Source organism: Anastrepha ludens, chromosome 4, assembly GCF_028408465.1.
Source record: "Anastrepha ludens isolate Willacy chromosome 4, idAnaLude1.1, whole genome shotgun sequence".
NCBI lineage: Eukaryota > Metazoa > Arthropoda > Insecta > Diptera > Tephritidae > Anastrepha > Anastrepha ludens.
In genome coordinates this window covers 35,544,399-35,571,704 of record NC_071500.1, presented here as the reverse complement: position 1 = coordinate 35,571,704, position 27,306 = coordinate 35,544,399, and the positions used below count along the sequence as shown (strand labels likewise).

The 27,306-nt window shown below is 38.0% G+C and overlaps 1 protein-coding gene across 1 annotated transcript in view; it reads right to left on the bottom strand.

The window, feature by feature from the left end:
* Positions 1-5,182: 5,182 nt before the first annotated feature.
* The window catches only part of LOC128861633 (uncharacterized), a 40,369-nt gene continuing 18,245 nt past the window's right edge, over positions 5,183-27,306 (bottom strand). Inside the window, exons 6-9 of the mRNA XM_054099915.1 lie at positions 24,119-25,672; positions 19,373-20,032; positions 14,370-14,494; positions 5,183-14,306 (exon numbers count right to left, since the gene is read on the bottom strand). Of these exons, the coding sequence (XP_053955890.1) occupies positions 6,322-14,306; positions 14,370-14,494; positions 19,373-20,032; positions 24,119-25,672 (10,324 nt within the window). The 3' untranslated portion in view covers positions 5,183-6,321. The remainder of the gene's footprint in view (positions 14,307-14,369; positions 14,495-19,372; positions 20,033-24,118; positions 25,673-27,306) is intronic.

Genomic DNA, 27,306 nt, shown 5'->3' with positions numbered 1-27,306 from the left:
TTTCTCGATATGAAAGCCGCTTTGCACCAAAAAAAAGATTTTTGAGGGGATGAAAAATTAAAAAAAAAAATTAATTCCAGCTAACTATGTTATGCAAATATTTATATAAAAATAAACCGTTCAGATTCACGAGGTTGTAACTTCGAATAATTAAAAAAAAAGTTGATGCAAATCGGTCAAATAGTTTTTGATAAATAATGATCACCGCGACGGTAATTTTCAAAAAACACGACTTCGAGATAATCGCGTCTAAAGTTTTGCGTGCACTTCTCGTTCCAAGAAAGATCGCGCGCTTCCACGGTCTGTAACTTTCGTTCTAGTACTCCGATCTTTAGGATTTTTTGAATTTATATTTTTAAGATGATGTACTTTTAGAATATGCCATAAAAAAAATTTCGATTTTTTAGTCCAACACAAGGTATATACTCGTAACCCCTTAAACCAAAATGTATTTACGAATTAGCTTCCACAGGAAATAATAGTTGATTCCGCTCAAAGGAAAGTCATACATACATATTTTATACAATAATCAATATTCATTTTTTATTTGCTTCAATAGTTTCATCGTAATCATATTTTACAGTGCAGAAAAACCACACCAGTATTCTATTTATGTATGTATGTATATATGCTAATGTTGTTGGTATAATCAAACACCTGCTCAGCTTTAATCCACTTTATATGTAGTTTTAAGTGTATACTTAGTTTTTGTATTTTTTATATACCTATTATATTATATTATATATGTGTGAGTGTACCTGCTGAAAATGTCATATCATTTTAGTGTTAATCATTTAGGCGCATTAGTATTATTTACCTACTAACTTTTCATATATCCATAATAGCGAGTATAGTAATTTAACTCTGCTTACTAGTACTTAATTATACTAGGTACATTTATTTATTATTTATGTAGTATAATAAATATTTTTCCATGGTTTAAAATGTGTTTTTTTTTTTAGGTTAAATACTGGTTCAATGCTCAATATTTGCATTTATTAATATATTGATTTTAATCGTTTGATACTTTTTTTATATATATATTTTTTTTTTTGGTTTGATTTGGTTTAACTTTTTTCTAATTTATTAAATTTATTTAATAATTTCGTATAATTTTTTATTTTATTGTTTTATTTTAATTTATAGTATTTTATATTATTTTATTTTATTTTATAGTATTTCATTTTACTTTATTGTGTTTTATTTTATTTTACGTTATTTTATTTTATTTAATTGTATCTTAACATGATGAAATCCGTTCATTTTATTCAATATAAGAAGCGTCTAATTGCAATAACAGACATTCGATCTCTGAAACAATTTCGTAACGATTGAAAATTTAAAATGAGAAAGAATAAGACGGAGTCCACAAACTTCATCCTTTTTTATTCTTAATTTTTCGTATGAGATGATTTCTGCTGCAATTCTTTTGGGCTGAACACGACTCTGAATTCCAAATGTGTCCATCGGATCATAGTTTTAAGAAAAGTAGGAGGTAAAACCCCACTTTTGACTCAAAAGCCTGACGTCCTAGAGACTGCAATCTGTGCGCAAATTAAAGCTTGAATCTTAATCTTACCCTACTACAACTAACTAAGCAAATTCAAAAAGAAAATAAATGAAGAGTTAAAAGCTAAATATTTATCTTTAAACGCCAGTGGCGAAATTTGTAGGTAGTGAATGACTTTTTGAAAGTGTAAAAAAAAATTTTAAATTATTAAAACAAAATATTTTTCGTTTGAGTTTCAAAATTGTATGTTTTAAAAACAAAAATTTTACGTTGAATTATTTTTTAAGTGTGCAAAAACCTTAAAACTATTCAAACAAAATATTTTCCGTTTAAAATTAAAAATTGTACGATTTTAGACGAAAAATTTTATGTCGGATTATTTTTTGAGTGTGCAAAAAAAATTCAATTTCAAGTTGTATGCTTTTAAAATAAAATTATTATGTCGAATTATTTTTTGAGTGGGCAAAAAATTTTCAATTACAAAATTGTATGCTTTTAAAATAAAATTTTGTGCCAGTTTTTTTATGAGTGTAGTAACACTTTTTGAATTTTACAATTGGAAACTTTTAAAATAAAATTTTTATGACGGATTTTTTTTTTTTTTGTTTTTTGAGTGAGTAAAAAATATTTAAATTTCAAAGTTGTAAGTTTTTAAATAAAAATTTTTAGGTCGGGTTTTTTTTTGAGTGTGTGCAAAAAAACTTTTTTTAATACAAATTTTATCCCGGACTATTTTTTGAGTGTCCAAAAAAATTTTCAATTTCAAAACTAAAAATTAAATTTTTATGTCGCAATTTTTTTTTTTGAGTGTGCAAAAAATTTGTCAATTTCAAAGTTGTAAGCTTTTAAAATAAAATTTTTACGTTAATTTTTTTTTTTTTGAGAATTTTAAAACTATTAAAAAATAAAATAAAATTTTTAGGTCGGGTTTTTTTGAGTGTGTGCAAAAAAAAACTTTTAATAAAATTTTATCCCGGATTATTTTTTGTGTGTGCAAAAAATTTTCAATTTCAAAACGAAAAATAAAATTCTTATGTCGGATTTTTTTTTGTGTGCAAAATTTAATAATTTTTGAATTTCAAAGGTGTAAGCCTTTAAAACAAAATTTTATCTGCCGGATTATTTTTTGAGTGTGCAAAAATTTTTTCAATTTCAAACTTGTATGCTTCTCAAATAAAATTTTTATGCCGGATTATTTTTTGAGTGTGCAAAAAAATTTCAATTTCAAAATTTTATGCTTTTAAATAAAATTTTTGTGCCCGATTATTTTTTGAGTGTGCAAACATTTTTTGAGTTTTACAGTTGTAAGCTTTTAAAATAAAATTTGTATGTTGATTCTTTTTTTTTTTTGAGAATTTTAAAACCAAATAAAATTTTTAGGTTGGGGGTTTGTTTTTTTGAGTGTGTGCAAAAAAAACTTTTAATACAAATTTTATCCCGGATTATTTTTTGAGTGTGCAAAAATTTTTTCAATTTCAAAATTGTATGCCTTTCAAATAATTACAATTTTTATGCCGGATTATTTTTTGAGTGTGCAAACATTTTTTGAGTTTTGCAGTTGTAAGCTTTAAAATAAAATTTTTGTTGTTTTTCTTTTTGAGAATTTTAAAACCAAATAAAATTTTTAGGTCGAAGTTTTGTTTTTGTTTTTTTTAGTGTGTGCAAAAAAAACTTTTTAATACAAATTTTATACCGGATTATGTTTTGAGTGTGCAAAAAATTTTCAATTTCAAAACGACAAATAAAATTCTTATGTCGGATTTTTTTTTGTGTGCAAAATTTAATAATTTTTGAATTTCAAAGGTGTAAGCCTTTAAAACAAAATTTTATCTGCCGGATTATTTTTTGAGTGTGCAAAAATTTTTTCAATTTCAAACTTGTATGCTTTTCAAATAAAATTTTTATGCCGGATTATTTTTTGAGTGTGCAGACATTTTTTGAGTTTTGCAGTTGTAAGCTTTTAAAATAAAATTTGTGTTGTTTTTTTTGTTTTGAGAATTTTAAAACCAAATAAAATTTTTAGGTCGGGGTTTTGTCTTTTTTTCAGTGTGTGCAAAAAAAAAACTTTTTAATACAAATTTTATCCCGGATTATTTTTTGAGTGTGCAAAAAATTTTCAATTTAAAAACGAAAAATAAAATTTTATGTCGGAATTTTTTTTTTGTGCAAAATTTAATAATTTTTGAATTTCAAAGGTGTAAGCCTTTAAAACAAAATTTTATCTGCCGGATTATTTTTTGAGTGTGCAAAAATTTTTTCAATTTCAAACTTGTATGCTTCTCAAATAAAATTTTTATGCCGGATTATTTTTTGAGTGTGCAAAAAAATTTCAATTTCAAAATTTTATGCTTTTAAATAAAATTTTTGTGCCCGATTATTTTTTGAGTGTGCAAACATTTTTTGAGTTTTACAGTTGTAAGCTTTTAAAATAAAATTTTTATGTTGATTCTTTTTTTTTTTTGAGAATTTTAAAACCAAATAAAATTTTTAGGTTGGGGGTTTGTTTTTTTGAGTGTGTGCAAAAAAAACCTTTAATACAAATTTTATCCCGGATTAGTTTTTGAGTGTGCAAAAATTTTTTCAATTTCAAACTTGTATGCTTTTCAAATAAAATTTTTATGCCGGATAATTTTTTGAGTGTGCAAAAAATTCTTGAATTTCAAAGGTGTAAGCCTTTAAAACAAAATTTTGTCTGCCGGATTATTTTTTGAGTGTGCAAAAATTTTTTCAATTTCAAAATTGTATGCTTTTCAAATACAATTTTTATGCCGGATTATTTTTTGAGTGTGCAAACATTTTTTGAGTTTTGCAGTTGTAAGCTTTAAAATAAAATTTTTGTTGTTTTTTTTTTGAGAATTTTATAGTCTTTGAAACTGAATACCAAAGACAAATAACAAATTAATATGTATATATGCGAACATATATGAAAATAGTGTCTACAATTTTTTTTAAACAAACGTACCTTAATTTTTGTTAACTACATATTTTTTAGTGACCCTTCGTCGAATATCTACTTTGCATTTAGACACTCCATATTTTTACTTTTATTTAATTGTTCTATTTCATAAAATCACTTTGCTACACCTCCCTTTTTTCATATATTTTTCCTTTTTGCGCTATTGTAGTGCTGTTAGAGTTTGGTATATTAAATTTTGATTAGCAACGCCTCGCTAACATGAAATGTCTAGCCTTTGCAATGTAAAGTAGCTACGCCATATTGAATATAAAAACGAAGTATTTTTTTGGAATTGCATGTGGCTGTGAAACAAAGCTTGCTCGAATAGCGCAATTGCTTTAAAGGGCAATCTCAAAAGTAGGGATTCCATTAGCTACTTAGATTCATTTATTCACTATGCTCCTGGGGTGCGCTAACTAAAGTTGTGGCCGCTTATGTGGGGGGCAAATTATTATCATGAGGCATAATGACTAAACTCTTTTTAATGTAATTTACTTTGCGCTCTAACTGCGTTCTTTAAAATATTTAAATTATAAAAAAATTATGCCTTCGAACTACACATTTAAATACATATACACTAACGTTTACCAGTTGTACGCATGTATGTCGAATACAAATACAAATGTATGTGTGTGTAAAACAGTCGCGCAAGGAATGTGAGTAACGAATTACGTTCGCTGTACACTGCTAAAAAAATGAATACACGCTTAAATGAATTCTATTGATGTGTGAAACAAGGTATTACATTTATTTCAAAGCTCCTGACTACTAAGCTTTACAAACTATGAAGGGTGGAAACTAGCCTATAATGAAAGAATCATAAAATGTAGTGAGATTTTGTTTTCTTCTCCTTAATCTCGTGATAGCTTTATATATGCGCATAATTGTACTTACTTTTAAATTATATTATGTATGTGTGTATGAGTATATACATTTACACTGTATATTTATATACAAATAATATGCTTACCGATATATTTTCAAACCAATTAGTTTACTGTGTATCGTGATCTTTAAGACTTGTAATTATTACAATAATTAATATAATTTTTAATCGTAACTGCTCTAATGCACATTCACGTCAAAAGCCAGCACATAGCTTGAAACGTATTTCTATTCACTTTAAATATACATAAGCAACATTTTACATAATAATAAACTTAACTACACAATATTTCAGCAACTTATCAACTTCCCAAATTAGCCAAAATTTAACAATATTTTTGTTGTGGACTTGCCATCAACATTGAACTTAGCATAGATACAGTTTGTGCTTAATTGTAAACATCTAATCTAGTCGAAATTTTTGCTTCTCATAATTAGCTTAGCATTTTATTCAATTTAATCTAATTGAAATATGTTAGACATAAATATAAATACATATGTTTTAAAAAACCTGCTCATTAAATACGCTAACATTCACATTAATTCTTTTTCTTTACTTAAACCACATTTTCTTCTTTTTTTTTTGTAGTAAATCTACTAAAGCTGAACAAAGAATAATGAGAATTGTGATTTTAGCCGTGCAGGAGCTTTGCACATGCTCACGTGCCTGTATGAATAGTATTGGGTGGCACGCAAATGAATTGCATTCGAGGCTTGCAAGTATGAAAAGCAGCCTTAATACGCCACAGGTGCCCAAAATCAACACCCTTCACAACTGACCCGGTTATAGCTGCCGCTGTTGCTGCTGCTGCTGCTGTTGTTGAAGCTGCTGATGTTGGAGTTGTTGTTGTTGTTGTGGCCCGCCCAACACGTCGCTACTGCTGCCTTCGCCATCACCGCCTGCCATCGTAGTCGCCGACACTGCTGTCTGCCCGTCTATTTCGTCTTGGGCGGCGTTATTGGCGCACTGCTAAAACCACGATCGATTGATGTCATATGGCTTTGGCATGCCTAATGACGATGGCCGATAGGCGGTCGGTGGCGGTGGCTGTCCATAGCCCGCTGCACTTGCGCCACGTCCCAATAGCCCTTGGTTGAACATGAGGAAGTCCTCGCGCCTTAAATATGATGAATATAATTGTGAATTTGGATCAGCCAACTGTGAGGCCCCAGTATTGTGCATAAACGGATATGGAGAGGCGCGCGGTGTTGTATGTGCCGCCAAGAAGGGGTATGCGCTAGCAGCCGCCGTCGCACCTGGGTTTAGCGCTGCTTGCGCTTTTTCCGCTGCACTGGCATCGCTTGTCGAGTTGCGGTGTGCTGGAGCCGGAGCCGGTGACATGTAATACGGATTTGAGGCATCTCTGAATTGATCTAGATAACTGCTGGCTGCAGCTGCTGCCGCTTGATCCCCGTACAGGCCAAGGCTGCCAGGTGTGGGTCCGAAATTGAATGCGCTTCCCGGCACCATACCAGTGGTTTCAGACGCGGACGTTTTCAGCGAAATCGCAGTGGCTACGTCGACGCCACTCGCAGCGGATACATTGGATGCTGTTGTGGCCGAAGCTGCGCTGTGTGCACCAACATTTGTAGCGGCTGCTACCGCGGCCGCCGCAACTACCGCCGAACTACTGCTAGATGCGGCCGAGAGTGGCGACCCAACTCCGCCGGTCTTTAAGCCAGCGTACAGTTGGAAACCTTGTTGCAATGCCTGCGCGTGTGCCTGCAAATGGGCGGGCACCGCGCTTGAACTTTGGTGTGCGGGCTGAGCTGTTGCTGATGAGGCTGCGCTTGCAAGTTGCGAGATATGCGCTGCCGCCGTATTATACTGTGACGCATGCAGATGATTTTGCGACAACTGTTGTTGCTGCTGTTGTGGTTGATGCTGTTGTTGTTGCAACTGTTGCTGTTGTTGCTGCTGCTGCTGGCGTTGCAACTGTTGGTGCTGCTGCTGTTGTTGTTGTTGCTGCTGTTGCTGCAATTTGGCAGCCGCTGCAGCTGCGGCCGCGGCTTCAGCCGCAATTGTTGTTGCCTTTTTTTTGCGTCCACGCTTGGCAGGAGCCTGTGGAACAGGCGCCACTGCTTTTGCTACCTCCGTTGCTGTGGCCGCTACATTCTGCTGTTGCTGGTTAACGGCATTGTTGCTGCAACTAGGGTTGGCGTTCGTGACACCATACGTACTGCTCGCCAGCGCCGCGGACGTCAGTTGCTGTGAGTTGCCGTACATACCAGCGCCTGCGCTCATTGCAGCGATGGACGCAGGATTTGAGTACAGCTGAGATGTTGTGAGATTTTTCGCCGCTCCCGCTGCGTTGTACATATGCGCCGCTGGAGGCATATTCTTGTCGTAAAATCCGGCACTTGCAGAAGATAAACCAAATAAGCTCTCGGCCAAGGGGTGCAGCAACGAGGCAGCCGGGTTGCTGTATGTCTGCGCTGGTGGTGGTGGTGGTGTAGGCTTATTGTAGGCCGAAAGATGGTGCGTCAGGTGGTGGCTAGACATATTCAGCATGTTGCTGGCGTCCAGCGTCGCTGCTGAGGGAGAAGCTGTGCTTGCAGTTGCAGTAGATTTAGCAGGCAATTGCTGCTGTTGGGCATTTTGTTGTTGCGCTTGCGATTGCGATTGCTGCCGCTGCTGCGGCTGTTGCGACTGAGTTGAATAGTTTTGATTTATATGTTGGGAATGGCTTAGTTGATGCTGCTGCTGTTGTTGTTGCTGCTGCTGTTGCTGCTGCTGCTGTTGCTGCTGTTGTTGCTGCTGTTGTTGTTGTTGCTGTTGTGTCTGCTGCTGCTGCAAACTATTAACGCCAAAATTCAGCGGTTTACTTAGTAAACTCGTTGTGATGCCATCCATGCTGGACTTGGATAAGTGTTGTGTTTGCTGCTGCTGGTGCGTATGTTGGCTTTGCTGCAACTGTTGGTGGTGCTGGCCGTGCTGCTGGCCATGCTGTAGCTGGTGCGGTTGCTGTAAATGCTGCGCTTGCTTTTGCTGCTGCAACTGCTGTTGCTGTTGGCTGACTGCAGAATTTGATTGTGGCTGCTGCTGCTGTTGTTGTTGCATTTGACAGCTGTTATCCTTCGCATAGTCCTTAGGAAATCCCATCGATGCAGCACGATTATACATTTCGAAGGCTTTGTCCGGCGTAATACTGCCCAAATGCTTGCCAAACGGCATCGCACCCAAAAAGCTGTCGAACATTTGCTGCTGCTTACTGCTCTGTGTGGATAGCTGCGACGTTTGCTGCTGCATGTTAGCGTTATTTTCACACTTTTGCAGTTTGTTCGCTGTGCTGCCACTACCCGTCCCACTGTAGTCCATGCCTAGCATATCTTCTGCGGTACGCTTAAGCGTGTTGGCGGCGTTTGCATTCACAGTCGCTGTGCTTGCCGTGGTCGAGGTAGCCGAACTTGAGGCTACTGTCGCAGGTATGGCGGCCATGGAGTTTTTATGTGCCTGAGCCTGCTGATGCAAATGTTGCATAAAAGCTACCATATCGTTGGCAGAGTTATCACTGTAGCTCGAAGTGGCGCTTTGTCTCTTTACGCTGTCTGTTTTGTCTGCCCCGGAAATTTCTTTGTTTGTGGATGCGGCTGCAGCCGCCGCAGCTGCTGCGGCCTTCGATTGATATTGAGCGTAAGTCGGGTATTGCGGCTTTTGTTGTTGTTGTTGCTGCAACTGCTGCTGAACATTTTGTTGTTTCTGTTGTTGCTGTTGAATAAGCTGATGTTGAAGTGATTGCTGCTGTTGCGGCTGTTGTTGCTGCTGCTGCATTTGACTCTGCAGCTGCTGAGGTCCCGTCACGTTCCAATCAATATGTTTCGTACCATCTAAAATAGAAGCCGCCGAAGAACTAAGCGCAGAACCATAGATAACTCGCAGATTATCTGCCTGCTGTTGCGGCTGTTTTTGTTGCATCTGCTGTTGTGTTTGTGGTTGTTGTTGTTGCTGCTGCTGTTGTACGACTGTCTGCGCCTGTGACTGCGTTGCCACCATTGAATTCGCATTGTAAAGATCCTGTGACGTTGGGACGTATGCTGGCACTTCCACTGCGGCAGCATTTCCACCACCACCATTAGAGCCAACGCCCCCAACTGCGCTGGCATTGTTGTTGCTATTTGTCACATTCTGTCCGTATGCTTGGTCTGCCTGTGATGGCGCTGTTGCAGCAGCACCTGGCGCCACCGTTGCAGCATCTGCATTTTGTGTCAGCTGGTTGAAAGTTACAGCCTCTGGTGTCCCCACCGGCACCTGATATGGCGAAGGACTCATGCTGCTTTGACTGTAGGGTGAAAGCGCGTTAGCATTTTGCTGCTGCTGCGTTTGAGGTGGTTGCGTTTGAGGCTGCTGTGCTTGCGACTGATAAGGCGAATTCATTGGCTGTTGGTACGGCGAATGTGGTTGATCGGTTGGTGAGTGCGCCAATGGAGTTGGCGGTTGTGTTGCGGCAGAAGATGCTGGCGAGTCTACACTACTCGGCATAGGGCTATGTTGCGGCTGATGCAACGGCGAATGCACCGACGTAGCGCCAGCTGGTAATGCTGTTGTAGCTGTTGGTGGTGTGTGTGCTGGGCTGCTGTGCGATTGCTGGTGGAATGGTGAATGCTGCTGCTGATGGTATGGTGAATTGGGGTGGTGGTATGGTGATTGATGCGACTGTGTGGTGTATGGTGAGCTTTGTGGCTGCTGATATGGTGAATTTGGGTTGGGAGTGCTTGGACTCATTGACGAGTTGTAATCGGATTCTTGCGAACGAGGCTGCTTATATTGATCGTAGAGATTCGGCAGTGGTGAGGTGGATGAATAAACCGGCGTTTTTGAAGCCTCCGAACCAGAAGGGTTATAACTGTTTGCGCCACCGTAAGGTGATGTGCCACTTAATTCAGGCGTTGAAACATTTGGTGATGAAGCAGATGAGTAAATGTGTTGTGAGTATTGTGGGTATGGAGATGGCATTTCGCGAGGACTGCAACTCTTATCCGGGCTACTTTTAGTAGTAGTGTCTTGATAGAAGCCCACTTTTATTGCGCCATTCAGTGGGTAGGGTGAGGTAGGCTTACTAATTTCATCTGGTTTTGGCGAAACCATTATTGGTGATGCGCCCATCGGGGAAGCGCCTATGGGCGAAGTGTAATTCGCGCCCGCATACGAACCATACCGTTCATCTATAGCTATACGAGGCGAGTCGGGATCTTGGCTAAAGGAGGAGCGCTCGGATATGGTACTACCAGTGCTTGCTTTACGTTGGCGCGGTGCTGAGGGCAATGAAAAGTCCACACCACCAGTCATTGATGCCGAAGTAGGCGATCTGCTGGCAATGGTGGCGCCAGTAGAAGATATCGAGGGCGTCGCAACACCGTCGTTGGATTTCGTCGAACTCGACCCCTGACCAGCACTAGATGCCGTTTCATTCGCTTCTGTCAGTTGCAGTTGTTGTTTTTCTTCTTCTTCCGATTTCTTGGCTTTTTTCGGTGCACCAAACGCCTTGAACCAAGCACTCAAATTCGGCTTTTCCTTTGACGCCGCAGCGCTTCCAGATTCTGTTTTCGTGGCGTTTTTATTATCCAACAGTTTTTCAAAGGTTTTCGAATAGTCATTTGCAGGCACTTCAGCAGCTTTCTTTTCAGACTCCGTTTCCGGTGCAGCTAGTGCGCTAGCCGATGAGGGCGGCACTTTTGTTGTGAAGGCCGAAATTATTTCCATAGATGTAGTTTTGCCAACCTTCTCCTCCCCCTCCATTTCAGTGCTATTTACTGACTTCGTTTCGGTTTTACTGGTTAACTCATCCATGAAATTATGCGATTGCCCTAAGGCAAAATCATCAGTTTTTATAACGGTACCCAAACTTAGCTTAGGCGCATTATCGCCAGTGTCAACAATGAGTGCATTTTTTACTTCCTTCGATTTAGCCGCAACGGGGCCAAGGGGAAAGAGCTCATCAGGTTTATTTATATTTTGTATGAGATTTCCTTTAGCTTTGCCTGGTTGCAAGCGTTCTATTGTGCGGAGCAAATCTTTGCGCCGTGGATTTGTAGCCGCTTGTAACTTTTCCTTCAGGGACTTGCGTTTGGCCTCCTTTGCCAGCTGATTTTTAATATGTGGCGGCGGTGGTGGATGCAGCAACAATTGAGTGGTGCTAGGCTCTTTGGGTTTTGGTGGCGCCAGGGAGCTCAAGGCAGAGGTAACAGTGGCTGGTGGAGGTGGTATGAGCAAAGTTGGTTGATTTGCCGCTGATGCCGAAGCAATCGATGATATCGACGGCGCATTGACTATTGAATTATTAGACGACGCATTCGCCGATGTACTACCAACTGAGTTGGCAGATGCTATCGAGTGTGGTGGTGTGCCACAACTGGAGCTAACACTACTAGCTGTGCCCCCTACGGTGCTGGCTGATGTGCCGCTTGTAATTAAATCTGATACTACTTCTTTCTTAAGGCCACTGGACACTACTGCATCCCCATCAGAAACTAAATCAACCAAAACTTCCGCTAATTTTGTGGGCACCAAATCAATTTTCGGTGGCGCGATCGGTACTGGGCGCCTGAAATCGGCCGACTCCAGTTTAGCAGGGATGGCCGGATCGAACTCATCTAGATTGTAACGTGATGGAGAATTGCTTGCCGAGCTAAACTCCGAAAAACGTGGTGTATGTTCTAACCAACGATTGATATCTTTGAGAGTTTGCTCAGTTTCTACGTCCAGTGCCTCAATGTTGGTCGAACAAGTCTTGCTCGAAGCAATATTTGCGGCGGCAGGTTTGTTGTTAGCCTTTTTAATCGCAGCAGCGCTAGCGGCAGCCTTCTTTTGCAATGCTTTTTTCGGTGGCACTGGAGCTGCAGGCTTCTCAGTCGGCTTCTTTGGCAAATCTTCCACTTGTACGGCGGCAGGAGTGGGCTCGGGTTTAGGTTTTTCTTTTCTCTTGGAAGTTGGCTTTTCAGGCGATGTGGCAATTTTCTTTTCAACATTTTTGCCAATCTTGTTAGCGCCTATATTAGTTGTGGCTTGGCTATCTTTGCACACATCCTCTGCCAACTCTGTTTTAACTGATGGCTTCTCGTCTTCTTTCAATGATTTTGTAGTTGTTTCCTCCTTAGGAAGCGTTTTATCTTCTTCGGTGTCAGAAGCTTCTTTGACGCGCACATCCTTCTTGGGTTTTTTGCTTGCCTTTCGTATTTTCGTGCTTTCTCCATTCGATTTTTCAGTCGACTTATCCTTTTCAGCTTTGGTGGCATCCTTTTTCTTGGTAGCGGTTTCTCTCGAACGACTTCTGTTACTTTTTTGGCTTTCTTCAACTGTATTGAGTGCTGCACTCTGCTGCAAGTTGTTCGTGCGACTACGCCGATATTTGATCAGTTCGTATTTATCCAAGAAAGGTAAGAGCATCTCTAATTCGGCTTGCTTTGCTGCCTCTGCAGCTGCCGCTGCCGCAGCTTCGCTTTCGGCATTCTTTTTACAAGAAGTTGTTCCAGTCGCAGCAGAAATCTTCTTAGTTTGCGGCTCGGCTTTTTTTGTGCCGCGCACATTTTTTTTGGTTGTACGCTTTGTTTTGCGCTCTTCACTAGAACCACGTAACGGCGATGAGCTACGGCTAGATAAGGACTTAAAATCATCATCGTCGTCATCACTAACTGCTGCACGTTTTTGATTAGAGTTTGTTGTCAAGCCGCCGCCGGATGTTTTCTTCACTGATGTCAGTAAGTCACAGAGATCATCGTTAAGTGCACTTTTGGAGTATTTTTTATGCAGATCCACCTTAAATGGAGACATGCTGCGCGAACGTGAATCATCGTCGTCGTCGATTACTTCCTCCTCCAGCTCAGAGGCTGAAGCGGCAAGTGCATCTACGGCTGGTGGTGGCATGTCCTTATTCAAATTCGATTTCTTCTTCTTTACCTGTTTTTCCGTTTCGCTTTCACTATCGCAGTCGCTTTCATCTTGAGCCATCTTAGACTTTTGCTTCGATTTGCTACTCCTGCTTTTACACTTTTGATTTTTGGCGTTGGTAAGCTGTTTATTTGATTTTGTGGATGCATTTTTCTTCCTTTGCGTTGCGGTCGTGGTGGATTTTGAGTGTGATTTGTTGTCTTTACTTAGCTTGTTTCTGCTCTTTTTTGATGCAGGGTGTTCAAAACTCACATCGCCGTCATCGCCGTCGTCATCGGTTTCCGCCTCAGGCTCCAACTCCGACTCCTGTTCCTCGTCAGGCTCTGGTTTCGCATCCAGTTCCGGCTCTCGCTCTTCATCATCAGACAATGCCGATTCATCGGAGTTAAACGTTTTTGGTTTATTGCATTTCTTGTTTTGTTTCTTTGTTTTGCCACTTTCGAATTTGCCTTTCGAAGACTTATTTGAGGATTTTGAAGATTTATCGCCCTTACTCTTCTTGGCCTTTTTCGAGATTTCTTTCGTTTGTTTACATTTACTCTTCTTTATGTTCTTTTCTTGCTCTAGTTCCTCAAGCGTTTCTTCATCAGCTTTATTTTCTTGCTCTTCTAAATCGTCTTCATCGTCTGTATGTTTCTCTACCACAGCCATTTTACTTCTTGATTTTTTCTTGCGTCTTTTGTCCTTCTCTTTGCGTTTACGTTTTGTACCACGCTGCTCCACATCGCCACCTACCACATCCTCCATATCTTCCTCAGCACTATCAGGGTGTTTTTCTTTACTCAGCGGGTTAACCGATTCATGTGAATGCTTCTTGCCGCTTTTCTTCTTATCTGTTGCTTTGTCTACAGTATTTTTCTCCGCATCTGTAACTACACTTTGACTATCGCTACTCGCGTCCTTCGAAGACTTCTTATTGAAATATTTCTCACGGAAGACATTCATCTTTGAATCAGCTGCCGGGTAGCCCAAATTCGGGTCATCCTCATCTTCGTCTGATAAGTTGTCAAAGTATTTTTTAGTAGCCTTATCGAAGGCTTCTTGCAAATTGTTCACCATTTCGGTGTATTCTATAAAAAAAACAACAAATTTTCACAAATTGTTCTTAACTGGAAAAATGTTCAGGGACTCACCATTGTTATGACCATTGTAAAGACGACAGTTATTCACAATCAATTTAAAATCATTGCGAAAGTCACTAAATTTATTGTATTCACCGTTGTCTAGCTTATCTTCCATCTTCAGCAGATCCATTGGTCTGTTAGGAAAACGAACAGAAGGAATGTAAATAACGTAAATGTAGATTTTAGGCGAAATTTTGTTTTTAATTATCGATGGATGATATATCTATGATGTAATAAGGGCTCGTTCGTTCATAAAATTATTTCATAAACGGACTAGCGGACCCTCTGCCTGCTTCGCTAGGCATATCAAAATTAGAAATGAATAATGAACACTCGGTTTAAATTCACTCTATGTGTATTTATTCTATTTTTACAATACAAAATTAATGTTAATTTTAAACTTAAACTAACGCAAAGCCTTTTCGTAAACTACATTTTTTGTTTTGCCCTGAGTTGTGGTATAAATAAACAGAACTGATGGCTTTCCTACACGTGAACATGATACATATAATTGACCGTGGGAGAAGCATGGATATTCTAAATCAATTCCGCATAATTCCAGCGATTGTCCTTGTGCTTTGCTTATTGTCATTGCAAATGCAAGACGTATTGGAAATTGCAATCTTTTGAAGTCAAAAGCTAAATCTGGTGGAATCAGCGGAATACGCGGAATCAATACGTCTTCACCTTTGAATTTTTCTTTTAAAATTGTTGCTTCAATAAGATTATTCATGACCTTTTTGACTGCTAATCTTGTTCCGTGACACAATCGTGGCTGATTTAAATTTCTAAGTAAAAAAATTGGTGCACCAACTTTCAATTGTAAGCGATGAGCCGGCAGTCCAGGTAAATCCAAGGAATTTAAAAATTCTGTTGGATAATTTACAGCGTCATCTTGATTTATAACTGTATCAATTGATTTAAATGTTACAATCTCACCAGGCACATCATTTAAAATATTCGCATTCAATTGACAAACATCCTTATTTTTCGAAGCCAGTATTGCTCTTTCAGCTAACCAATTGTGATTTTGATAATTTTGCGCAATATTTGGAAAAACACTTGAAACTAATTCTTATTTTGTGTGTGCGAAATTACAAAAATTATCTGTCAAAGTGATTAAGCCAGTAGCAGCATCAATAGGAATTTGTCCATTTCCTATCTTCAGAAGTTGTCTTGAAAATTCGTCAGCCGATGCATAATTTTGCAAATAAACTCGCAGATTTGTTTTCAAAGTCAAAGTTTTTACGTGCCTCCATTAATGGGCCTCCAGACAATAATATTAAAGCGCCACCAAATATTTCTTGATTATTACGTAAATCTTTCAAAGTTCTATCCAATGCTTCCACTGATTTTTTATGTGCTATTGTACATTCATCCCACACAATTAATTTGCATTGTTACAAAACTCTTCCCATTCCAGAATTTTTTGAAATGTTACATGATGGATTTTCATTAATTTGCATATTCAATGGTAATTTAAGTGCGGAATGCGCTGTACGGCCACCATCTAATAATTCCAGACGATGCAAGCGCTAATGCTATATTGTTGTGTGATCTTAGACTTTCACCACAAAAAAATTACGCAAACCCATGAACAAAGTTATACTAATAGAGACCTGATCTTAATACTCGAGCTACCATCAAATTAACACGTTTTATTTTTTAAAAGAACATTTATGGCGACTGTCGATCCATATTGATGGATTTCAAAAAATGTATGGATTCAACCGCTGAATAATTTCGTATATTTTAAATCCATATAAACTTTTACATTTGCGCATTTATATATATGTATTTAACATTTAATTTAAGTAAACGGTTCAATATTTGTCCATGGTTATTAATGGAATCAAATACATATATCTAACGAATTTTTATTTTATCTAAATCATAAAACGTTCAAATGAAGCTCAGAATATTTTTCCAGTTTAAAAAAAAAGCAATGTGCTTTGATGTCGTGTCACGCATGCATAAACAGGAAAGAATAGAGAGGACAACTATTGCGTTACGAATAATACAGTCGCATACGTCACTCGACATCGAAACAATGTTATTCATGTCTGTGTATATTCTATTCATTTGCGTGTATTCGCATTCCGTATACGTAATGTCCGTATAAGGGAAACACGCAAATATTGTATTTTTCACACTTACACAAGGCACGCGTACTTTTACCGATTTCTTTAAAACTTCACATAAACCATCTATGGACCAATACCAATGATCTGTGAAAGTTTGATTGAAATCGGTGAATGCGTTTAGGCGTGAATCGGCGACTAACGAACACAAAAAAACGTCTCCATTTTTATATATAAGATATAATGAAGAAGGGATGGATTTGAATTTGTATGACGGGCAATCACTTGCTAAGCTTCGACGCCTACCTAGACACACAGCTGTAAGGCAGACAACCAAGCGCACCCTCTTAAACATTGTCATAGATGGAAGACAAGCGCCACGCGCTCTATGCGCTATAAGATTTACCAGCTGAAGAGAGCGTTGAAAGCCGAAGCGGCAAAAATGCTCGATATGGAGTTCTAGGCTTAGATCTAATTAGCAAGTATGGCAACACGTTAAGGGGGGAAGCTGGTCTAGAATTTTGAAAAAATCGAAAATTTTTTTTTGTCTTAAAAGGTGCTTTAGGGTCTTAGAAATAATATACCAAATGAGGGATGCCAGCAAAAATGTCTAAATGCCCAAATTTTTCATTCGACGGCAGTGCCTCGCAGGTATGCCCCGAACGCTACTTACAACTTTAAACGCGTTTTTCTCGAAATCACTTTTTTTAAACTGGCCGAAGACATAACTCGAACAAATCTTTACCGATTCTTACGAAATTTTGACAATACATTCGAAATACCTTTCTCCGGAGACGTACGTAGGATTTTTTATTTATATTACATAGTTTTTTTTTTTAATCAACAATCTTATGTCGTTCTTTATAGTGAAAATTGTAACTTTTTGTTCAAACGTGCACCATTTCGCGAAAAAACAAAATATCGAAAAAATCCTACGTACGTCTCTTTCTGTTGTTATATAGAAACTAAAAAAATTTTATTTTTTGATCCAGGATAAAAATTAAGGAGTTTACGTCTTCGGCAATGGACCCACTAGAAAAAAAGGCGCCTTAGGAGAACTGCTGGACAGCGGCCATTTTGAAATTAATTCAGACGAAAAATTTTGTATTTGTACCATGAAAGCTATATTATTAAACCTATTTCACAGATTTTCGATTGATTCCTTTGTTGAATCAAAATAAATTCATAAAATATGCCCATTTTTTGCGCTCTAGACCAGCTTCCCCCCTTAAGTAAGGCAAAGGACGTTTATCCTCAGGCGCGCACTACGTACTGATAAGAAGCTCTCGGTACGACGGGATCCGAGGTCAAAGTAAAAATGTGTGTGCCAATCAGGCGCGGAAACGGTATGAATTCACTGATCAACCTACACCGTAAATACTTTAAAAAACCCACTTAAAGTGGCAGACTCTCTAGAACCAGACCCTACCATTCAATGCCATAAAAGCATGTGACCTGTTTACTTTAGGTCCACATTAAATGAAAATCAGAGTTGAGAAAGTAATGATTAATAATAGAGCTGCTCAGGTCACAATAACAAAATAAATGCAGACCCATACTTTGTCCAAGCAAAAAGGGGCCAAACAACAAATGAATAATAATCCATCTTTGGCAAGCCAAATTTTGGATTTCAACTGGCAACGTATTTTTTTCTAGTTTTCTTGAACATGTTGCACATTCACGTATCTTTCACGATGAAATTAAGAGTACCCAACAGTCCTCAAAATTTAAATTCCAGAAAAAGATAGTTAGTTTTGTTTACCACTGAACGAAGTAGGTATTGTAATTAGCCTTTTATCATTTTTTGTTTTTTAAGGCCGGCGGGCCAATTAGATGTCCTAAATTCAGTAGTTTTCGCGAAGCGTTGTAGGATGAGAAAAAAAACAATTAGCCAAATGAAGTTTTGGGGATAGTTTAATATATATTTGAACTAAAAAAAAAAATTTGTACAATCTCCAACAATATATTGTAAGCCGAGTTATCAATAGATTCCCAGAGCGCCTGTATCCAACTTCTGTACAAGATACAACTTGCAATTTTCATCTGAAAACAAAAAAAAAAAAGATTATTAATTTTGATGTAATTATCTTCTATGTGAACTAAAAAAAACATCCAAAAACTTTTTTTAAGCGACTTTTTTACCCAGTTGAAGAGTTTTTTTTTCCTTGAAAACCACTTTTTTTTTCTACCTTCCCCAAAAATTCGAATTTTACGTGTTTCTCCCAATTTTCTTAGTTCACATCGAAGATAATTACATCAAAATTAATAATCTTTTTTTTTTTGTTTTCAGATGAAAATTGCAAGTTGTATCTTGTACTTCAGTGGCAAGGCGCTCTGGGAATCTATTGATAACTCGGCTTACAATATATTGTTGGAGATTGTACAAATTTTTTTTTTTAGTTCAAATATATATTAAACTATCCCCAAAACTTCATTTGGCTAATTGTTTTTTTTCTCATCCTACAACGCTTCGCGAAAACTACTGAATTTAGGTCATCTAATTGGCCCGCCGGCCTTAATTCGTATCACGCACTGTCGTAGCCGAAAGGGTTGGTGCAGTACTACCATTCGGGAGTGTGTAGGTTCGAATCTTCGTGCATGAAACAGCAAAATGATAGCACAAGTTTTTTCTAATAGCGGAACCTCCGAGTGCATTTCTGCCATGAAAAGACTCCTCATAAAAACCATTTACCGTTCGGAGTCGGCTTAAAACTGTGGGTCTCTACATTTGTGGAACAACATCAAGACGCACGCCACAAATAAGAGTAGGAGCTCGATCAAACACCTAACAGAAGTGTACGCGCCAATTATTTATTCATATTTTTTTTATTAAATTTAATAAATAGGTACTTAAATAATAGTTAAATTTAATAATTAATTAATAAAATTTTTTCAATTAATAATAAGCCACATTGAAATTTTTAGACTTACCTGCGTATAATGGAGTAATATCGTGGCGCTATATCCTCCTCAACGGGATCCATAAATGGCCAGGCATCACGATGGTTCTTCACATAGACGAGTACTTTGTGCATGCCGATTTGCAGCACTTCTTCCGTTTCGGTGAAACTGAGAAAATTCGTATTCGTGGAATTTTTGGAAGCATAATTAAAGGCGTTCAACGATGTCGGTATCAATTGATTGGTGGCATAGGAATGCATGGAAAATTGGGAGACGTGCATTGGGTGCGTATGTTGTTGGTGATGATGGTGGTGGTTGTTGTGGTAATGGTGATTATGATGATGGTAATTAACAGATGAATTGGAACAATTATTGGAATGGAGGGAGATATGATTTTGGTTAGTTGGTTTGTGAGAATTTTGATTTTGATTTTGATTTTGATTGTTAGCATGTTTTAAATAGCATTTAGTCACAGCTGTCGCCGTTGTACTGGCGCATGACGACGACGACGATGACAAAAACGTTTTTGCTGCTGTTGCTGTTGTTGTGGCTACGGCTGCTTCAGCACCATGCGACGCATTTCTAAACACAGTCGAGGCGTTATGATTTGAAGTGGTTTTGGTGGTTGTTGAGGTTGTGGTGTTTTTGGTGGTGTTTGAGGTGATGGTGCGATTTTTACTAAATACATTTCTACAATTTACATGTTTTTTTTTACAAAACCATATTGAAGTTTGTAGTGATGGTTGTTTACATTTGCGGTTGCGATGATGATGATAATGAAGTTGGAGAATAATTAAGGTGTAAGTACGTAATTCGGTATGAATTATGGTTTGTGTTAAATTTTTTTTTTTGGTTTTCGGTGGGCGAAAAGGTGATGATACATTTCATAAAATTTATTTACAAGTCAGCAATACGAAAATCAATCAAATATGGAAATGTGTGTGGGGTTATGTATGAAACGCGATATATTAAATGAAACGGAGTGAAGGCAAAAGAAAAAGGGAAATGAGTTGTTAAATATTTACAATATTTGCTAATTTGTTTTTGGAGAGCTAAACTTTACGCAAACTACATGGAAATGAGAATAGTTAAGCGGACGAAACGCATGCGCACAAAGGAACACGCCAAAAATGTCTACACACATTACGGCAAAGTAGTTGATATTCTACTATCAATGAAATTGAAGCATAAGAAAATAGTTTCGAGAAATCTAAACAAAGGCAGAAACATAATTAGGATGCATAGGTAAAAACAAAGAAAGAGGACAGAAGTAAGGGAGTACCAAAAACACAAAACAACTGAAGAAAATGTACAACATTCATCTACGTACAAATAAGAAAATATATACAGATGTGCAAAAATGTAAATATGGATATATGTAGTTGTACAAAAACAAGCCTTAGTACCGACAAACCAAATCAAGAATATGTTTATTCTAAAACTACCACTTTAAAAAAATGTTTAACTAAATGCTGTGATAAAAAAATAGGTTAGCGCGTATGAGTAGTTGTTGTTCATAAGATTGAAGAAAATCGAATATACCTACATATAAGTTTTGTAGTAATTGAAAATAGCTAAATTAAGCACTTGCGATTATATACCAGTTGTTGTTATTAAGTAAAGAGAAAACTATAAAACTGTTTCCTTTCATCTCATAAAAGGTTAGCAGACAGAGTTTTTTTTGACACATTACGCGTGACTACTGTCAAACTAAATACATAATTTTTTCAGTATTCATTGACCTTTCATCATGGAAAGACTTATACCACAACCAAGTTTATAAATCTTGCAATTGTATTACGAAAATCGACGCTCTATGAAAAAGTATTCATCGCGTGCTCAGGCCAACTTATGGTATACAGCGATGAAGCCCATTTTTGGCTTATTGGCTACTTCAATAAGAAAAATTGCCATATTTGGGCTGAAAAGCAACCCGAAATCATTCAAGAACAGCTAATACATTCATTGAAAACTACCGTTCGGTGCAGTCTATGGGCTGGAGGAATCATCACCCATATTTCTTCAAAGACGAGAAGAAACAACTTCGCGCCATGATAAACGACTTTTTGATGACGGAAATTGAAGCCCGTGATCTCCGCAGCATTTGGTTCCAACAAAACGGCGCTACCTGCCATACAGCCCGTGAAACAATGGATTTACTGTGTCGTCGTTTCGGTGAGCACATTATCTCTCGTATCCGATCAGTGGATTGGCCACCAAGATCACGTGATATAACACATTTGTGGATAACCCAGCTTCGACGTTTCAATTGAGGCACGAAATACCGACGGAGATCCTTCAGCGAGTCATTCAAAATTGGTGCTTACGGATGGCCGAATTACGACGTACTTGCGGTCAACATTTGAAAGAGAGATTATCTTTAAAAAATAAATGTCATGAATGGTGCCAATCGATTTGAATTTTCGTTGTTTTACTTCAATCTAAAACCTGATACTTCTAAATTGATACCCCTTTATATTATATATTTGCTTATAGCATCGTTGCTCAAAACAGTGCTGGAAGTCGTTTTCGGTCAGGTGATATAAGACAATTTCTCTTAAACAACTTCACCGGGCTCCAAGGGTGTTACTTTTAATACAGATAATAAGGCAGATGGCATAGCACTGGGATGTTGTACCTGGCTACAAAACTCTTAACGAACTGAGGTAAAGTATCGTCTTGATGGAGAAACCATGACTGGTCCTTCTGCAAATCAGATTGTTTCTTCTTTATTCTTTCACAAGTTTCAGCAAGAACGTCATAGTAATATTCAATAACAGTTAGGCCATCAGGTTTAATTTCGGCGGCGATTTTTCGAAGTTGTTAAAACTATCATCTTACAGTCTGTCTAACAAAAGCGTGGCCGGCAAAATTGAAACTTAAAGTTCCGTTATAAAAAAAATTAATTACTGCCATTTGGTGTATTCTTTACGCGTTGTGCAATTTTTTACATTTGCGAAAAATTTAGAAAACGTACGCTGTTTTTAGGAAATGAGTGTCGTGTATGAAAAACGATTTGTGCACACCCTATAAGTCACGTGCATCTTGGGCAAAATATTTAAAGAAGTCGAAGCCGTCATAAATAAATTAATGCAACGGTATACCGAAGTTAAAAACGTTAGCAACTTCCGCGGACGAGGCCCAAACAAAAAATACCTCTCCAAAGCAAGATCAGAAGATCACTGATTTATTTGTGACAAAGACGAATTTACCCTTGGGTGAAGCATCTTTATGAAAAAGGGGTTTAATGTATCCAAAGACGCGCTTAGCGGATTTTTGCATGTAGAAGACCTCATATTCCGGAGAACATTGAAGAAACCGCTGCTCTCATTATCACACACTGAAAAACGACTTGCATGGGCTAAATTCAGTACGGAATTGAACAAACGTAATATTCACGTGTGAATCTTTCTTTAGGGCGAATAGTTGCATACGTAGGCCCTGGTGTACTGCAGATAATCGACTACTTCAACGAACTATTAAACATCCAGTTAAATTTCATGTTTGAGGCTGCTTCTCCGAAACAAAACTTGGCCGTTTATTTATGTTTACCACCAATTTCAATGCAGTTTCGATGAATTAAATTTACCGAAACGCATTGTTCCGCCAGCTGTGGAGATGTTTGGAAGAACTAGCCAACCTTGGATTTTACTAGAAGAAAACGATCCCAAGCATCGCAGACGAAGGTTTATAGAGTGGAGGCAGTAATGGGATTGAACGATTGATTGATTCCACAACGTGCGCAGAAATTAACAACAACTATGACTCGAAGATGTGCAGCCATGTGTCGGTATAACCTGCTACAATATCCAGACCGTAATTGAGGCAAAATTACGCGGATCTCACGAGGCAAATGAAAACCTTCAACTCTGAAACTCTGCATGGATGATGGTTGCACTACGATAACTGCATTCGGCGGTTGGAAATTTAGGAAGGTAGTGAGAGTTTCCGATGAATGCCGTTTAATGTCTGTCTATATACAGTCCGATCCAGTAGTTACAGTCGTGTTTGGTTATGGATCTCATCGCTGTAGTCAAAGAGATTGATGGCTGATAATACTCAAATAAGCTGCTGATTGTGCCGTGAAGAAGCCATGTCGTGAGGAAAGCTAATGGGCGTAAAGTCCAAAGGCGCCGATGGGTAGACGCAGTGGAAAACGATCTCAAGGATTTGGGAATACGTAACTAGGAAGCAAAAGCTCAAGATTGACCGTTTTGGAACAGGATTGACCGTTTGTGAAGGAAACTTTGAAACAAAAAAATATTCAGCTACTGATTTGAATTGTTGGTTGGTGATGGCTAATTTTGTTAACAATCGCAACTAATTTATAAAATTTTTGTTTAAAAAACAAAAAAAGAAAAACTTTTTACACTAGGCCCCCACCAATGACTTCCATAACTTTTAAATGCCAACAAAACAAAAAACAAAACAGGTGTGCTGAATTAAAACTTTTTCACAGCAAATGGTCAGCGCATCGCACTCTTTCATATTACCAACATTTGCCTTACCATGTAACGTAAAAAATCAGAGCTGTGGTGTTACTCCATATACCATTTCCACAATAACATTTCTTTCATATCTTATCCAACAAAGCTTCTCATGCGCGCCTTTAATAGAAAACATATGGATTTGCACAAACAAGCAACAGCAAGAAAACACGTAAAGAATTTTTGTATATCTCCATTCATATGCAAAAAAAAAGTCAATTTTTTATATGGAAAAACCAATGAGAAGCAGATTTGAAAACTTTTATACAAACACATCCAATATACATACTCATCTGCGCTCTTATCCGAGTGTTGTGATGATGACTTCGAAGACACAGCGGCTGTAGTAGACACAGCTGCCACTGCCGCTGCCGCCGCCGACGCTGATGCTGCTGCTGTTGCTGCAGCAATTTTCTTTTTATGTCCACTTCCGCGACTCTTATCCGTGGTGGCACTAGAATCCGAGGAAGCGGTAGACCCCGATGCCGACGTGCTATGTTTATGATGTTTCCTATGCCCCGCACTACTCGCTGCCGTCGATGACTTCACTTTATTATCGGCGCGTTCCAAAGTTGTGGTCGTTGCCGTTGTATCTTCACGCAATGCGGGCGGTATAAATATGTTTCCCGTCAGCGACGAGAGCGAATTGTTGGTTTGTCTGCCGGGCAACTTCATATTGGTAGTAGGTGCCATATCAAGTGTAATGCCCACGACCGCCTCCTTTTTTATGACGGTAGCGACGTGCTGCGCGCCGCCAGTGCCCACTGCGACCGCGGTATCGCTTAATGCCTCGACAACAATACCTGCGCTAGACAATTCATGCAGTTCGCTGGCTGTCGTTGCGTCGCCGCTGAATTGGCGGCAAAAATTCTCCTTGTCCTCGGGGCTCAACGAAGATGTATGCGTCAGCGCGTGGTTATTGGTATGCTGATGGCTGTGACTGTGACTTGGCGCCTGCGTCCGACTGCCTTGATGATTTTTATTATTGTGGCTGCTGCGTGTTTTGGTTGTTTTGTTGTTGTTATTGCTATTGCTACTTTGACTATTGCTATTGCTGCTACTATTACTGCTACTGCTGCCACCCTGATTTGGTGGTATTGTTCTTTCTTTTCGTGTTGCTGTTGCTGTTGCTGGGAGATTTGTGTTGGAGGCCGAAATGCTGATGCTATCGTTGCCACTGACACTATTGGCATGCTTATGACGACGCCGATGTTCGCGCGATTTCTTCTTTTGCTTCTTTTGTGACTTCTTCTTCTTGTGATGTGACTTTTTGGCCTTCACAGGCGGTGGTTTCACCAGTGAGACGCAACCAGTGTTGTCTAACGGTCGCTGCTGCACCTGTTGCTGCAATTGCTGCGACTCAGATCGGTCGTTGCGCAATGGCAAGTACTTTTCCGTGTCCGCAAGCTGCTTGACAAAAGTTGAAGTGGCGTCGTAGGGAGAATGGCCGTTGTGATTTACATCATATTCGCCCTCATCGCCCAACTGATCTTGCGGCTCAACTTTGATATTTTGCAATAGCAACTCCTGCTGTATCGGTAACGTTTGCTGATGGCTGAACGCACCTTGCTCTGCCAGAACTAGAGGTATGTCTATACCACCTGATATGCAATTGACTGATGCACAAGGGCTCTCTGCGTGCTGTTGTTGTGCTCTCTTGTAATATTCTGCCTGATGTTCAGTTTCGTGCTCGTTGTCGTTATCAGCTTCTTCGTCTTCGCCTTCAGGTGTTAGACAAAACGTCTCACGATGGCAGAGAAATTCACTGGAATTTGTGGTGGTTGTGCGTCGCAAAGAGCTGGCGTAGGTTGAGATGCCGCTCGCTGTCGAAGTGGATTGGGAGCTGTAAAGATAAATGCGATATTTTAGTGATTGTACTTTGGAGATAAATTTTTTTTTTCAAATGAATTGATGGTATAGATTTTAATTTGAATGTGTGTGACAGCCATGGTGTTTGGTGACTTTGGTAAATATTCAGTGTTAGAAAAATGTATGAATTTGTTGTTGGTTTTTTAGCTAAATATCAATTCAAAATTAAAAAAGAAACGTAAGAAAAGCGTAAGAAATTCAACTTAAAGAGTAAAACCCTGGAGATTCGATGATGGCACATTTGAAAACGCAGTGTCGAAAATGAAATTTGGAATTTGTCCACACAATATCATGCACGTAATACGCGGTAATTATGCTAAGCCCAAAACTGCTTTTTACTTTTTTTATAAAGTTTGCAGAGAGGTATAATGGACCAGGAGCTTTCGCCGCAAGAAATTTAAAGTATGTGGAACGATATTTCATATCCCTGCCTTGAGCTGAGTATTTCACAGAATATGTGAGGCAAAAAGGAGTTAACTTTATTTTTTCCACAATTTTTTCAGTTTACCTCTTCTTCTTACCTCAAGTCTAGAAATAAACCAATTTTTAGAAGAATTGACAATTTTCTAAATTCTTGGACCATTTGACATGAAAACACTTATAAGCAATTATCATCTAATGGCACCATAAATTATAAGAGTTTAAAAAGCCTTATTATAACGATATTAAAAAAAAAATTATGATATTTAAAAAAAAATTTTATGATATTAAAAAAAAATGTTATGATATTAAAAAAAAAATGTTATAATGATATTACAAAAAAATCGTACAAATACAAAATATATGTAAAAAGTAATTGATTGTATAATATTTAGATTTAATTTTTGCCATTATAGTTCCAAAAGTAATTCTTATGAATATAAAAAAATTTAAATTAGCAAAAATGAATCCATTACATTAAAATTTCACATTTCAAAAAGTGATAAGTGATTTTTAAAACTTAAGTTATATAATTTTTTTATTACGCCGATGCGTACGAGGTCAGATTGATAAATGTCTCTGAGACGCAAATAATATAAAAATCTTATTTTTAATTAATTGAAAGTATTCTGTCATTATTTTTGTAATTCTGTAATTTTGTTCCGAAAATAACTTTTATTTTCCATAAATAAGAGTAAAACCAGAAAGTAAACAAAGAAAAAGCAGACGAAATAGAGAAGACCAACAACTCCAACCAATGGATATTTCGAAGCAATGACCGAACCAAATGAATTACCCCAACGAATTACTCCCTCAGCCTCTGTATTCTCCAGCTAAAGAATGGACACGAAAAAAACTAGTGGATTGTGTTTACACATCACTACGTAAAACAAATAAAAATTAGGTATGCACAATCATAGTTTTTGCTGTCATTATTAATTTGGCGTATTCACTTTTTGTAACCTCTACGTACATATGTATGTGTGTACCTATTCTTCCAAATTTGCTCGGTTGTGTGTGCTTTGCGGAGAAATTTGTGCGCGAAAAGCAAGAAAATGGTCAGTTGGCGCACAATGGCATAGTAAAAACTTTAAATTGTGAGAAAAGTGCGGTAACTTATGTCTTAGTAAAATGTAATAAAATCTTGTCTTTGGAGTGAAAGCCTGGAAGTCGAAGAGAAAAAGGATT